The sequence below is a fragment of the Lutra lutra genome, chromosome 14, assembly GCF_902655055.1.
Source record: "Lutra lutra chromosome 14, mLutLut1.2, whole genome shotgun sequence".
Taxonomy (NCBI): domain Eukaryota; kingdom Metazoa; phylum Chordata; class Mammalia; order Carnivora; family Mustelidae; genus Lutra; species Lutra lutra.
The window spans coordinates 55,023,331-55,037,531 of NC_062291.1; the positions used below are offsets into that span (position 1 = coordinate 55,023,331).

The 14,201-nt window shown below is 41.7% G+C and overlaps 1 protein-coding gene across 5 annotated transcripts in view; it reads right to left on the reverse strand.

Annotated features, from left to right (window-relative positions):
- Positions 1-6,960, reverse strand: part of MYOF (myoferlin) — a 154,587-nt gene extending 147,627 nt beyond the window's left edge. For 3 of the 5 annotated variants that reach the window (XM_047701817.1, XM_047701816.1, XM_047701814.1), the window contains exon 1: positions 6,719-6,958. In XM_047701817.1, coding sequence (XP_047557773.1) covers positions 6,719-6,806 — 88 coding nt within the window. In that variant the 5' untranslated portion in view covers positions 6,807-6,958. Of the gene's footprint in view, positions 1-6,718 lie in introns of all 5 variants that reach the window. The other 2 variants (XM_047701815.1, XM_047701818.1) reach the window with 2 other exon arrangements.
- Positions 6,961-14,201: the final 7,241 nt, after the last annotated feature.

A 14,201-nucleotide genomic window follows, 5' to 3' on the forward strand; every position in this document is an offset into this window, starting at 1 on the left:
TGGCCTCTGGGAAAACAGTAAAATTTGTCTTCCCTGTCACTTTTTATTTCTATGCCTTTCTTCTCTCTCTAGCTCCAGTGCTCATGCTGGCCTCCTGCGGAGCCGCCCCACACAGCCCTGTGCTCACAGGCAGGGTGAACACCCCAGGCCGGGGGTGGGGGGGTGAGGGGGTGGGGGGGTATTAGAGCGAGTCCCACTTCACAGAAGAGTGTGAGGAAGGGTGGCCCCATGAGCCTGACCAGTGTGGTTTCAGTACTCATTTAATTCAGTCAGACTGCTTTCTCAGTATCTTTTATGTTAGTTCCTTCCTTCTCATTCTGGCCCTGGGATGAATGGCCTCTGCCCGGGAAAGCATTCGCCCCAACCTGCGCTTTAATCACCCTCTCTAGTACTCATCTATTCTTCGCAATGCTGCCTAGCATTTCCCCACTGCGTTATGAGTAAAACACAATCCCTAACCACACTGGATTACCCTCTGTCAACCTCACCACACAAGCCATGGCTCCCAGGCCTTTCTGCGCTGTTCTGAAGCCTGACATGTCTTCCTTCTCGTTACTTCTGTCCCATTTCCTCAACGTTTAAGACTGAGTCAAGGAAGACTTCCCCACAAAGGTTATTCCTCTTCTGTCTGCTCATACATTGTAATTCCATATGTTTGTTCTGGTCTGTAGCTCATTCCTATGTTCTAACAAGTTGATTTCCTAGGCGTAGGAGACCAAAACATATTATGTATATTTTTCTACACTTACCCCTCACATACTGTCTGGTGCTTGTAGATCTTCATAAAAGCAAATGTTATCGAATAGGAAGAGAAGTTGAGGGGTTCCCATGTGCAATTTCACATGTATATTCATTTAATCCTCAAACAACCCTGTCAGGTAAAGATGTTACTGAAAACACTGAAGCTGGTATCTTATGATCTCACTGATACAAGGACTTTGAGAAACAAGACAGAGGATCATAGGGGAAGAGAGGGAAAAATGGAACAAGATGAAACCAGAGAAGAGAAACCATAAGAAACTCCTAATCTCAGGAAACAAACTGAGGGTTGCTGGAGAGGAGGCAGGTGGGAGGGATAGGCTGGCTGGGTGATGGACACTGGGGAGGGTATGTGCTATGGTGAGGGCTGTGAATTGTGTAAGACTGAGGAATCACAGACCTGTAACCCTAAAACAAACAATACATTATCTGTTAATTCAAAAAAAGAAGAAGAAGAAGAAGAACACCGAAGCCAAAAATCTTAATTCATTTGCCCATGAACACACAGGAAGTAAAGGGGATGGGAAATGGGATTTTTATTCAGGCCTCTCTGGCTCCAAAGCCCAGGGCCCAATGCCCAGTAGTCTTTGCAACTAATGCCCAATAGTCTTTGCAACCAAACACCTAATGCTAAGTTAGCTGATAAAGCTGAAGGTGCCAGTTGTCCACACAGCTGTTTCTGAATGTTCGGAGCCACTCACCCTACTCAAAAGGACAGTTGTTCAACAGAAATTACACCACGGATAGGCAATCACTGCCATCTCATGGCATATGCATTATGTATTATAGGCCAATGAACAGTTCATCTATGAATTTTCACCATAGAATCTCATCAATTTCACATTTTCCCTGCAGCATCAAGAATGCAAAAAGTACTGTAACACCAATTTGCGCCTGGGTAACACGTGCTAGGAAATGATGATGCTCAGTGTTCAGGAATGCACAGGGCACCTGGCTGGCTCAGTTAGAAGAGCATGTGACTCTTGATCTCAGGGTCATGAGTTTGAGCCCCACGTTGGGTGTAGAGCTTACTTAAATAAATAAGCCTTAAAAAAAAAAAAAAAAGGAATGTGTGAAGTGACCCTTTGCCAAGCTTCATCCACAAAGCCCCTTAGGGAATAGTAAGTTTAATTCTTTCTGAAAGAAGGGAGATTGGGAGACTTCTGATAGTCCCTTTCAGGACCGAGAATCAATGACTTTATTGCACTAAGCGGTCTCAAATCTCGTGCCGGCTCTTGCTTTCGTGGCCAACATCTAAAATGTATATTCAACATCAGTGATGTGCTAGGGGTTGCAGAGGATATAAAAATCTCATTTCTTGGGGCGCCTGGGTGGTTCAGTGGGTTAAGCCACTGCCTTCGGCTCAGGTCATGATCTCGGAGTCCTGGGATAGAGCCCCGCATCGGGCTCTCTGCTCGGCGGGGAGCCTGCTTCCTCCTCTCTCTCTGCCTGCCTCTCTGCCTGCTTGTGATCTCTCTGTCAAATAAATAAATAAAATCTTTAAAAAAAAAATTTCATTTCTTTCTGGCAGGGCGAAATCCCATGGGGATGGAGAAACTCACCAGCAAACCCAAACTAGCAAATACCAGCAACTTTGGGCATGCCTTGAGGGCATGCGTGCAAGTAAGAGATGTTGTGGGAGAGGGGAAGAAAAACAAACCATTTAATCCATTTTTTAAAAGGCATTGTGGTTTTGTAAATGACTGAAAGCCTGTAAAACCTGCCTTTAGGAAGTATACCTCTGAGAATTCCCATGCTTCATTCAATAAAGTGGGGCCACTTTCCTTAGGTGGTGATTTTCCAAGCTCCATACTCCCGGAAGTGAGGGAAATGACTCAGTAGATTAACACTTCTGCTTTCTTGAGTGTTTTTTAAACGTAGGACAGTAATTCTGTGGGAGCACCAGCATGACAGAATTGTCAGTTGAGCCTGTGGGAATCTTCTCCGCTAGTCCCATGGTGTATCTGGGTAAATCAAGTCACCGTGTGGGCTGCTCCCCAGGCGCCTTCACAGATGACAGTGAATGAGACCCATTGGATCTTTCTCCCATCATGCTTCATCCTTCTTAAATGGAATTTCATAGCTTTTCTGCTTCTTTAAAAGGTTATTTTAAAAAATTTAACTGTAAATTTTCAAATAGCAAACTGTTTTTGCTTAAAATAGTCAGAAAAGTCTCTATTGCATATATCCCAGCCTTGTGGTTTCTCTACAGATCTAATCCCCTTTGGATAAGCCATTAAAATTCCATTTTTCAAAAGAGGAAAAAGAAAGGGTTCTCAGAGAGCTCAAGTGGTTTCATTAAGACTACAAAGTTGATAAGCTTTTTGAAAGGAGGTCCTAGAAATATCTAGGATTTCACTCCAAAAACATGTCCAAATGAAATAACAGGTATCCAAAAAATAGGTAATAATGTGACAATTATTTTGTGACCACCGGAATAATAGCTACTTCACAAGGCAATGATCTACACAAGACCAGAACAGAAAATTCTGGCTAATGAAATGGACAATATCATAAGGAAAGAATGAGAAAAATGTATTGTTGCAACAATTATGTGTCACACCTAGGAGCTCGATGTTTCATATGAACACAATGTTGTCATGTTGTAAAAGCATAGCAATATTAAGGACTGCAAAAAAAATTTCCTCTCAGTCAATCTAATGCTAAGAGATTTGACACCAAAGCAATAGATGAGCTAGAGGGAAAATGGAAATCTATGGCAATAACCAGCAAAACCATCTTTAAGAGAAAACAAAACAAAACAAAACAAAAACAAACCAGAAAACAATGCCACAACACAAAAAGGCAAAAAACAAAAAAGATAATCTGTCCTTCAGAAATGCACACATTCACAAAGACCGCACTGTAAGAGCATCCACTGAAGCAGGAACACGGCTAACAGGGAGTTGTTGCAACAACTTTCATGTCGATAACAGAAAGTGAAGAAGAATTCAAATCAACCTGTTCTGACTCGTTATTCATAGGTAACAAGGGGGGACAGAAAGAAAGAATATGAGGAATGTGGGGAGTGTTTTTACTTTTGAATCATATAATCCCTTCCGGATGGTTTGTTTTGTTTTTATCTTGTGTTATTTTCTTACTAATAATGTCTTAAATATTATTTTAAAACAAATTTTAAGCCTGTTATGTTGGGGGAATCATGAAGTCTTGGAGATGAGAGAAGTCGCAGGCATCTCAGCCCAATTCAGCTTCACAGCCTGGCTGTCTGCATGGAACTCAAGAGAGGATGGCCTCCTCTGGCTTGCAGGTGCTCTGGCCTTAAGATTCAGAGTAGCTTCCAGAAGCTGGTGCACCCCAACAATGTGAAATATCAAATAAGCTTCATGGTTTTCATTGTGTACTCCTGCACTGAGAAACATCCACGACATTCTCTCATTCTCTAGCGTCTCTAGTAACTCCCAAATCCTCCTGGCTCCTACCAGGTCCTAAGAAGTTTGGTTGTCAACCTCAGGCGAGGCTGGAACACAAACGATTGAGGTCAAGGCTAAACCATGTGGCTGGCAGTGCAGCACATTCCCTACTACAGGGGAACTACAGTCTCACGGGGCCTCGGGGTCTATACAGTCATCACCCTTAACACCCATCATTGGGACATCCTTCCTACCATCTTGGAGTTGGAGGAGAATTGGTTTTTGCCCTGACCTTGCCATTTTATGTATTCAAGGTCAGCATTTTACATTTCAGTGAACACGGGGGCTTTCCTTGATCTTCCCTTAGGGCCTTTTACCTGTTACTCTCCACCCCCCGACACACACACACCACACTGTGACACGCATCCCCACTCCCTAGGATGGACATATCTTCGTAAGAAGCATCCTTAGTTGTGTCAGCCCTTAATGTTACTTAATTATACCCAGTGTTAAAACCGGAGGTACACCTGGAAAGCGTTTGCCTTCACCACTGTTTAAAACTATTGAAAGAGGTTGAGAGGAAGAAATGGGCCATTTCTGTTACTATATCAGCTCTAGTACTCCACATCTTGGTGAGAGCAATACATGCAACTATAAAATGGCGGGATTTGACAACCAGAAGGAACCTCAGGGAGATCAGTTCCCATCATTCCACAGCTCAGAAACTGGAGGCCTGGGTGGTAAATCTGGGTCATTTAGGAACTATCAGCCAGAGGCCGGGCCTTCCTACTCTGAGCTCAGAATTGTTTCTGCTGTCAGGTTGCTTGTCAGATGAATGAATGACTGACTTCACCACCCAGTTTACACAACCAAAGGAGACTGGAAGAGAGACTCAAGTTTAAATGATCTAGTAAATATAATTGGAGAGACTACATTTGCCCAATTTAACTGATGTTTTCCATGTTCCACTGAGTGCTTATGTGGATAGCTTCAGGCATATTTTTAGTCAATTAAAAGTTTTGACCAATGCTGCATATACATTGAAGACAAAATGTAAGTCAGATTTCAGTCCAGTGTTAAATTCTAATTCCGCTATAATCTGCAGGACTTGCCCCAAATAATGAAATCACCAGGGTGAACCCAATATATTTTTACATGTCTTTACATGTCAATGGTGAACGTACAGACTTTTCATGTTATGTTCCTATTATGCAATCACTTCCAGGAAAACCAAAAGACTTAAAAGCAACTAATACGTGCAAGGGAACATTGTCATAACATGACTGTGTGATATTCACCAAAAAGTTTTTCAAATCACATTGTTTTTTAAGAATTGAACTTTTACCCTCTAATCTTTTTTTTTCTCCCTTTTTTTTTTTTTTAAACTAAACAACCATTGAACAGCTTTGGGATTCATTTCTCTCATTTTCTTGCTCATCCTTACAGAGATAGGTTTGAGAAGGGAAATAGAGAGATAAAATAGACAAAAGAAAGGAGAAAGTCATAGATAAACCAGAAACTGGAAGGGAGAAGTAGTTGGTTCCTGGAGGAAGAGAGAAATGTTTGAGGTGTGGTCAGAGGTGTGGTCAGGAACCCTGTGCCCAGCAAGGCTCCTACTTTCTCCGTCTTTCCCTTGGGTTCTCATCCCTCCTGCCAAGAAGTGAGCTGGCAATCTTACCAGTGACCTTGGACGAACAGAAAATGATAAAGCTCCTAAACTCAAATGAGGAAATCACCCCAGCCCAAACTGGGATCTCGAAGGCCTGCAAGTAAGCCATCACACTAGCCACTCCAGTCCCGCTCCATGGCAATCCAGTGTCATAAAAGAATACACTTCTGGAATTACAGTAGGCCTTGTAAAGATGATCTAATATAAACCCTCCTCACTGTTTTTACAGAAAAGAGAACTGACATCCAGAGAAATGAGGTCACTTGCCCCAGGTTATTCCAGCAAGACCCAAGTAGATGCCCAAACCACAGGCTTGCTTTGTTCAGAGCTCTTTCCTCTGTGAGCAATTTAAAAGCTATGAACACACACTCTCCAAGTCTGGAGAGATGAAGAACAATGACAAGACGGCACAAAACAACATGAAAACAAACTAATCTGAAATAATAACTTCACCCCAGCTCCCAGAAGTCCCGTGAGGAAGAGGCAGCAAGTGGGCTGTTTGATGGAGTAATGGTATGTGGAACAACTTAACTGCACTTTTTCCTCTGTGACCCATGTCTGGAAAGCAAAGACAATAAACATGCAACAAGACTGCCCAAACTTGCTTTGAACCAACACAGGCCTTTCTGAGACTTAAAACTTGGGGATCAACAAATTTTTCCCTACACAGGCTTACAGAAATCACAGCAGTAGAGTTAAAACATCCGGCCATTGGATGAGTCTCAAAACCCTGGGGGAAAATGAAATGCCGTCCAGGGAAACCGGTCCTCTCCCCTCACCTGCGGGCAGGTAACACATGAGCAAAAGCCAGAGAGGCTTTGCTTTATCAGTCGACTAAACGCAGAGTGTCAAAGAGTGTGACCCAGGAGACTTCCCATTCCACAACAGGACCTGAGAAAAAGGAAAAAAGTTCCCTTACCCTTGAAAATCACAGACACGATAGGATCTGGTTTCCCAAATTTCGTTTTAGGAATATTGCTGGCAGATTCCACTATCACCCGAAGCATGGCTCTTCCTGGGCGGAAAGCAAGTTCCAGCGAACGGAGTTGAGCCGAGTCTGCGCTGGGGCTCTGGGCGCGCAGCTCTGCCGGGGGAGGAGGACGGGGTGGAGGAGGAGGGAGGGAGGAGAGAAGGCAGATCTCTCCAGTTCTCCAGTCCCGAGCGCAGGGGAAAAGGCAAGTGGGTGGATCTCTGATGGCTTGTGTACCAAACACTACGTGTAAACCAACACCCCAACTCCCGGGGCCCCCGCAGTGCCCGCAGGCACCCGCTTAGGAATTGGGAAATGTGGAAGCGAAAAGGACCAAACCTCAACTAAAAAAAAAAATTATGTGCAACATCTGAAACCGAAGTGGGTTGGCGTTAATAAATGTGGCCAGGTCAGGAGACCTTCACGACGCTGCTGCCTTTTAGCCAAAAATCGTGAAGCCGAATTGATTGGTTTTCCGCCACCCCTTTTCATTATTTTCTGAGCTTTTCATGGAGTTTTAAAACTTTCCTTTTTTTTTTTTTTAAATTTTATTTTTGCTGTTTCTTCTCTCATTCTGTTGGGCACACCCACTCAGCAACCACTTGTGTTAAAAAAAAAAAAAATTAGTTAAAGGATGCCCCCTGTTGGATGGCAGGGGAATAACCGAGTTCATTGCAAGTAAACCCAATCTGGAGGCCTTAATATGGGTTTGCAAATTGGTGGATTGGGGGCTGTTTTTTCGCTTTACAAAAGGATTCAGCATGGGATTTCTTCAAAAATCCTTAAGAGATGACAGCTGGGCACTTAGGTTTTCCTGGTCCATCCAAAGCTGCTAACAGTCTTCAATGGGAATGGAGAAGAGTCTCTCTACTTTTTCAGAGCTAAACCCCGGCAGTGTCTTCACTTCCTCTGCTAAAGAAAAAACAAAAAAATCCAGTGACACTTGTTAAAGCACAGTAAGGCTCTATTCAAGGGAAAGGGACCATCACAATAGATATAGGAACTACTGCAATGAATTTTGTAGTGGAGGAGAAAGACAGGGCCCAACTGGGAGTCCAGCACGGGCAAGTGGGAATTTATAGCCAGTATCGGCCAGCAGATGCAAAGTTACGAGGAAGCAACATTAGGGGGGAAAGGCAGTTTTGGCTAAACAAACCTAACAGGATTCTTGCTGAAGGTAGACAGCAGACACCAGACATCAGTGGTGATCGGGGAGGATGAGAAACCCCATTAGATATGAAGAGTGATCAGATACAGAGGGTGGGGGGTTCTTGTTAAACAGACTTTTACAAGGAAGGGCACAGATTGGCCCAGGGGTAAGGTTCAGAGGAGCCTGACTACAGTTTGTTCAAATAAACAATCTGTGCCCCCGACGGGTGTTAGGCAGTGTGGCCTAATGAGTAAGATCCCTGGAGGATGCCTGGGGTTAGTAGCCAGCCCGAACTGAGTGTGAGTCCCTGCTTCACCACTTCTGAGCTATGTCACCTTACAAGTTTCTAACCACTGCCCCTCTTCTGCAGTTATCTAATCTATGAGGTAAAGTTGAAGGTAAAGTTGTCATAAGATAAAGGTCTTAGAGTGGGGCCTGGGCACAGAGCACATAGTAAGGCACACATGTACACAGCCAGAGGTGCATGCTGGCATGTGATTTCATAGCATTTCCTGTAATGTAAGTTGGCTTTAAATCAGGATCTCACTGTGTTTCAGAAGAAAACGCTAAAAACTTAGGGCAAACAAGCACAGGGTTTCCTTCTACTTTTGAACATGCACCCAAAAAGACCATTTGTAAGCAAACACTTCAAGTGCATTGAAAAAGCTTGGTTCATCTACAGGAATTCTGTCTCAGAGAGCTTCTCAACTGCTTATATAAACAACCAATGAACAATGCTATATACATTATTGACTAAAAAGACTTTTTAGGCTAAATATATTTAGACACAGAGACTAAATAATCTATATTTTTGGTGGAATATAAGCAAAATTATATTTATTTTGTTTGGCTGGTTTTTATTTCTCCTTTTCATGGTGAAACATATTGCAGAAAATTCATAGACCATAAATGTGACCATTTAACAAACGAACATCTAGGTCAGGATCAAGAACATTGCCAGCCCTCCAAAAGCCCCTTGTTTATCCCATATGTCATATCCACCTCCTTCCCCCCAGAGATAACCACTATCTTGATTTTTATGGCGTTTTCTGTTCTTTTCTTTATAGTGTTTACCCCTTTGATTGTGACCTGTATATGATAATATGAATTATATGTTACAAACTTTGTATACAGATACAAGCATATGTATATAATACACACATATGTATATTCATACAGAATGAATTCTTTGCTATATTATCACCTCTGTAGAAATGGAATCATATGAATTGTTTTGTGTTCGGCTTCTTTTTTTCAACGTTACATTTTTAGATCTGTCTGTGTATCTACTTTGTTTACTCTTTGCTATCTAGCATTTCATTGTGTGAGGGTACTGCATTTTATTAATCCACTCTACTTTTGATGGACATTGGGTTATCCAGAGTTTGGGGCTATTACAAAGGACTACTGTGAACACGCTTGTGCATATTTCCTGCTACAAATGTGCATTTTTTAGGATCTAACCTATGAGTGGAATTGTTGTGTCTAAGGGAGTATGCATTTCTACAGTACTAGTGGGTAATTCAAAAGTTATTTGCCCTGGATCTAACATTTAGGATCTAACCTATGAGTGGAATTGTTGTATCTAAGGGCATATGTATTTTTACAGAATTAGGGGGTAATTTAAAAATTGTTGACCTTGGTGGTTGTACTATTTAAAGTTTCATCAGCAGCGTGTGAGAACTCCTGCTCATATAGGTGGCAGGCTTGGATTTTTCCATGTTTGCCCATCTGGTGAGCATATAAATAGTATTTCACTGGAGTTTTAAGTTGCATTTTTCAGGTTACTAATAAGGATGGATACCTTTTCATATTTACCTGTCCTAATTTGTGAAGGGCTTGTTCAAATCTTTTGCTGATGTTCCTATCGAATTCTCTGTGTTTTTCTTACAAGTTTGCAGGAGCTGTTTATGTACTTAATACTAGTCTTTTGTGGGCTGTAATTTTAATACAATTGAATAGATCAATAATTCCTTTATGACTCATATTTTTAATATTAATAAATCCTTTCTTACCCTGGGATCATGAAGATATTCTTCAATATTATCTGCTGGAAGCATTTTGTTTCATCTTGCACATTTTTAAAAAAGATTTATTTATTTATTTTGAGATAGAGATGGAGGGGAGGGGAGGGACAGACGGAAAGAGATACTCCTTAAGCAGACTCTGCCATGAGCACAGAGCCCAGTCTCATCACCCTGAGATCACAACCTGAGCCAAAACCAAGAGTTGGACACTTAATGGACTGCACCTCCCGGAGCCCCTCAATGTGCACATTTAGATTTATATTCCACTTGTAACTGATTATGTGTCATGTTCAAGGTCTGAGGTCACATTTCATTTATCATTTATTGAAAAGTTTGTCCTTTCTCCAAGTGTAGGTCATATATGAGATGTATAGATGTGTGTGGGTCTGTTACTATGTTTCAGGGGACTGGGGCGGGGGGTCCTATGCTGGGGCTTCAGTGGAGAATAAGCCCAAGTTCTGACCTGACCGAGCTCCACAGCTACTGGGCACCACATGCCAGGTCTCACATGTCTATCATTTACTGCTTTTGGCAGAGAAAAAGAAATAGAAGAGAGGAGAGTCTTAGCGAAAAATCTAGATGTGAGGAGCAAAGTAATAGGATTGGAAAGAGGGGTTAGTGGAAGAGAAATGAAGATAAACTCATAATATCCTATTCCAATTCCAGTTTTGCGGAATCTTAGGTATTACCTAACAGCAATTTTCGAACTGGCATGAGCAGAGGGTCCATTGTTAAGATCTCTTTCCTGAAATACTTCTTTAAGAATTATTTCAGTTGATAAATAATTTTTAGAACAAAAATACTATTTTTGGTAGTTTAATTATAGGGTTTTGCATAGCAGTAGATATCAAGATATCACTTTTAAATAAATTAATATATAGTATATTTAAATTTTGTTTCTTTAAAAGAGCACCTGGTAGTGGGTAAGTCTACATGGGGGGCAGGAGGGAACAAGGCATTTTATAACACATGGCACCATTATATTGTCATTACGAGGCAGCTGAGGAGCTAAACACAAAATAGGAATGAATCCAAACTTCTCCAACTCACTATGAACATATGCTAAAATAAACCTGGGGGTGGGGGGGGGGAAGACCAGGGAAAAGTGGAATCGTTTTAAGCCTTGTGCTCACTTTTAGGTAAAACAATTCCTCATCAAAATGCTTGATAGATGAATGCTCCCAATCACCATTCAGTAAGAATCTCCATTCATTCATGGACGTGTGCCTTTTCCAGTTAACAGCTCATGGAAGTCTATTTGGTGCCAAGCACAATGCTAACTACAAAGATGAATACATGTCCTCTCTGCAAGAAGCTCACAGATAATTATAGCCCTTTCAGGTGAGTGCAGTGATGAGACAGAGAAGACAGGTGTCTAACAGGACCAGTGAGGGCAAGCAGGATAGGCTCCTGGAGGAGGTGGCAGCTGGACTGAGTGCAGATCTTAACTTAGAGTGCGGTTACATCTCAATAAATCCATCCTAAGTTGAAAGTACCCTAAGATATTTATATTTAATGCATTAAATATAATAAATGAATTTAATATACCTAGCCTACCAGACATCATAGCTTAGCTTAGCCCACCTTAAACATGCACCTTAAACACTTACATGAGCCTATAGTTGGGCAAAATCATTTAACACAAAGTGTTGGCTGTCTCATGAACTTTACTGGATACAGTACTGCAGGTGAAACATCGAATGGTTATATGGGAGCAGAATGGTTTTAGGTTGTGCGGGTTGCTGGCCCTTGGGATAGTGTGGCTGACCGGGAGCTACAGCTTACTATAGCTGCCCAGGATCATGAAAGACGACAGTACCAGATAGCACCAGCCTGGGGAAAGATCACAATTTGAAATATGGTTTTTACTGAATGCATATCGCTTTTGCACTACCGTAAAATCAAAAAATTATTAAGTTGGGGATGTGCGTATTATGGTTGAATCGACATATGTAGGAAACAGAATTAATTCTGAAACAGAATTAAACAAATACACATGGTGAGCATTAGAAACTTCAAGCCATTCGATGTGGGCAGAACATCATGTGTGAGCTGAAACAGTTGAGCAGTGAGCCTAAGCAGGTGGCGGGGGTGGGGGGTGGCACCTGCCCAGAGAGACTAATGTTTGCTTTGTTAGTAACAACTAACGTCTAATGACTGGTCACTATGTGCCAGATGCTACCCTAAGCATTTTATTTTTTCTCATTCAATATTTCCATTGCCCTATGCTATGAGGTAAGTATGATTTTATCATCCCCATTTTACAGATGAGGAAACTGAGGACTGGTTTGGTTAAGCAGTGCGCATGTTCTCACAATGAGCGACTAGACCTAGTGATTAGCCTAGACTGCTTCTAGATTCCACGCTCTTCCCTCCATGCCTCAGTGGGGACTTGACTAGAGATGCATTCTTCAGCAGGGAAGCAAAATGATTGAATTCTATACCAATACTCTGGATACAAATGAAACATTTTAACAACACCACAGACTAAAAATTAATTGAAAAGGAGCTGAAACACGCAGAGCAGTCAGTGCCCAAGGAGCTGCTCTCTTCAAACAGAATGCACCAGGAACTGAGAACCAACTCTCCTAAATGAGATTAGTCAGCAGGCACAATCTGCCCAACCTGGCCCGGAAATGGTTTTCAAACGTGTTAGTTACTGATAGGGCCGCTTTGATCTCAGCTAAATGCTAACAGTGTCTCCCTATTTACCGATTTAGATTGCAGCCCTTCCTGGCTGACCATGCGTGAACTATTCTAACCCAGGAAAGAGCAGTGGGGTCAACCCTGAGAAGGTGCTGGGCTCTAAAATGATGCTTTTTGTGCCTGTTAATGAATACTGATTATCAAAAGGAGGAGAGTCAAGCATTTGTCTGTTTCTCCGCAGTAGTCTAGGGCAGAGAATGCCCAGATCAGTTCATTCATTCATTCACTGGGCAAATATTAACTTCCTAATTTGTTCAAGCACCGTGATGGTAGGTGTGGAGGATATGGTGGTGAGGGAAATCAGACAAATTCCTCAAGCAGTTTGCAGTCTAGTGAAGGAAAAGGACACCAATCAAAGAATCACTAACAGGGGTGCCTAGGTAGCTCACTTGGTTAAGCAGGTGCTTTCAGTTCAGGTCATGATCCCAGAGTCCAGGGATCAAGCCCAGCATGGGGGCTCCCTCCTCAACGGGGAGTCTGCTTCTCCCTCCCCCTCAGCCTGGTTGTGCTCTCTCTCTCCCTGTCAAATAAATACATAAAATCTTTAAAAAGTAAATAAAATTCCTTTCAAAAATAGAATCATAAGAAGTGTGCAATTATAACTATAGTGAATGCTTTGAAGAAGTAGGGTGTAAAGGGAGGAAATTCCCCTGCTCTAGGAAGCAGGAAAGCATTCCCTGAGGCAGTGAGGATTGAGCAGAGATCTGAAAGGGAAAAGAGATAATAGTGGGAGCACAAGATTCGAGAACATCCCTGTGGCAGGAAGAATGCCGCCTGGTCAAGGAATCAAAGGTGTCTAGAGTGGCTGGTTTGAGACCAGACTGGGAAGGTCAGCCTAGCCCTGCTAAGCCTGACAGAAAAAATCAGGGATTTGCTATTTTATGCCAAGAACAAAGGTGGGTCAATAAAATGTTTTCAGTGTTTCTTGGGGAATGTGTGCCATGATTAGATCCGCATTATTCCAGAAAAACCCCTACTCAAGGGAAATTGGATTGGAAGGAGGTAAGAGTTTATTTAGTCCTTCTCTTCCTGCATTTAAAGAACATTTATTGTATGTATACTGATGCTGTCCAATAGGAATATAACCAAAGCCACATTTATAATTTTGAATTTTCTAGAAGTCACAGTAAAGAAAGTAAATAACAGTCCTAGCGAGATTAATTTTAGTATATTTTATTTTGCCCGATATATCTATAATATTACCATCTCAGCATGTAGTAATATAAAAGAAGTACTAGTGAAGTATACTTTTTTTCATACTTAGTCTTTGAAATCTGCTGTGTATTTCACACAGCTCAACTCAGAAACAAAATTTTCAATAGAAATACATCTGTATTTCAATTTAATAAAATTACACTTAAAAAAAAAGTTTGCATAGCCAAGTTGTTCCAAACATACTTAAAAGTTTAATAACTGAATCAACTACCAGTTTTTAAATTAAAATTGAGTAATATTAAAAATCCAGTTCCACCATCACAGCTGCCACATTTCAAACACTCAACAGCCATATAAGGCTAGTGCTACATATTGGACAGAGCAAAAGGAAATT